The following is a 1,763-nucleotide window of genomic DNA, read 5'->3' on the forward strand; positions in this document are numbered from 1 at the left end:
AGGGGGCAAACACTTTTTCACACCACTGTACGTGTGTTACTATTATTATTATTACGATTATTATTACCTAGAATTTTGTTGTTTTAATACACTGTGTTCATGCAATGACAATAAAGCTTGATTTGTGTCGAAGGGGAGTGCAAAGATGCCCGTCCGATTGTGGTGGGCTGGCGTGGGTCTCAAAAGTCCAGGGAGGATTTTTTACCCCAGTCCAGCCTGATGTAGTGAGGATTACCAAGGGGGCCTGTGTTTAATAGATGCCAGTCCTGGTCATTCATCCTACAGTGAATTCTGCCATCGGTCTGGTGTTTGCCTAAATTCCTCAAAGTGTTTGCTGCATCTCAAGATAATATTCTTTTGAAATGGTGTAGATGCACTGATGGGGATGGCGCCCCTCCTACATGGGGACATCTGTTTCCTCCTGGATGGGTGAAGCCTGTGTGGTGGCTCCTCTCCAGGCTGCTCTCATAGATAACCAGCGTAGCTCCATCATGCAGGGGGCATGCTGCCGTGCTAAAGGGAAAGAAAATAGCCCAATAGTAATTTCAGCTCTGAAGATAGAGTCTGTGTTAATAAATCATTTGTAACGCTTTACAATGTGTAACCACGGCCACTGATGACTTCAAAAGGATAACTGCTTTGTCTGTCATAATCTCCCCCTCCCTCAGACCTTCCAATTGTCAACCTCAGCGTGGAACCACAACCTGTTGTGGAGGGGACTCTGGTCAGATTTCACTGCGCCGCCAAAGCCAACCCACCTGTTCTCTACTACAGGTGAGTTTCCAACACACACACACACACACATATACATATATTTATATATATATATATATATATGTATGATGGCCCGCAGCTGTATAGCTACCAACCTCCGAGGAGAACGAGTGGAGAGTTAGCGGCCTGGTGACTTGCTATCACTAAGCAACGCAGCAACAAGACTGGAGCTAGTCTATGAACAGCATTTCATGCAATAACATTTTTTCTTTTTTTTACTGTCATTGAATAGCACCGAGTGAGTGAGATAGATAGCTAAGTAGATAGATAGATAGATACTTTATTCATCCCAAAGGAAATTGTAGGCATGCAATAGCAAGGCAACATAACACAACAAACACATATACACACATATAGCACATATACCGTACATGAGAATAAAATTTAAAATCACTCACAGAAATGCAATGACCATAATAGGGTAAGGTACTATGGCAGACTGTGTGCAATGGTAATGGTTCAAAAGTGAACAGTGCAGTCAGTTTTTAACCAATAAACTGACTGATTGAATAATAATAAGAACAATGTATAACAGGCAATAAGTTGTAATTTATAAGATGTAAGATGTAGATGTTATGACCACAGTCCAGATTGTATAGGAGGGCTAATATAGCTTATAGGACAGTTGTACAGCAGACAACGTAAACGTTTTCTTTATATCTAGTGACAGTGATCATGTTGTTAATTTATTTCGACCTCCGTGCCGTCTGTGGCTGTGCACACGCACCTCGCTGCCTACCCTGCCCTGAGATTGAGAAGCACTGAGATCGGTGCCGCCCGCAGCAAGCGAGAGCTGGCTACGGTAACAGAGCTGCCAACTTTTCCAAAAACCTTGGAGTGAGATTTGGGGGGGCCAACCCAGATTTTGCCGCGTACAAAGCAATTTCTTTGGCTCTTTTAGCATCATTATCCTTCAGGGTACATACATACAAAATGAGCCACATGAAGAGACAGTAGCATACGTCAGCAACAGCTGAGAAGATTTGGGT

At 43.1% G+C, this 1,763-nt stretch overlaps 1 protein-coding gene across 2 annotated transcripts in view; it reads left to right on the plus strand.

The window, feature by feature from the left end:
- LOC116686537 (kin of IRRE-like protein 3) overlaps positions 1–1,763 on the plus strand; it is a 278,508-nt gene that overhangs the window by 219,169 nt on the left and 57,576 nt on the right. For both annotated transcript variants that reach the window (XM_032511554.1, XM_032511552.1), the window contains one exon: positions 669–774. In XM_032511554.1, the coding sequence (XP_032367445.1) occupies positions 669–774 (106 nt within the window). The remainder of the gene's footprint in view (positions 1–668; positions 775–1,763) is intronic.

The sequence above is a fragment of the Etheostoma spectabile genome, unplaced genomic scaffold (assembly GCF_008692095.1).
Source record: "Etheostoma spectabile isolate EspeVRDwgs_2016 unplaced genomic scaffold, UIUC_Espe_1.0 scaffold393, whole genome shotgun sequence".
NCBI classification, from domain to species: Eukaryota; Metazoa; Chordata; class Actinopteri; order Perciformes; family Percidae; genus Etheostoma; species Etheostoma spectabile.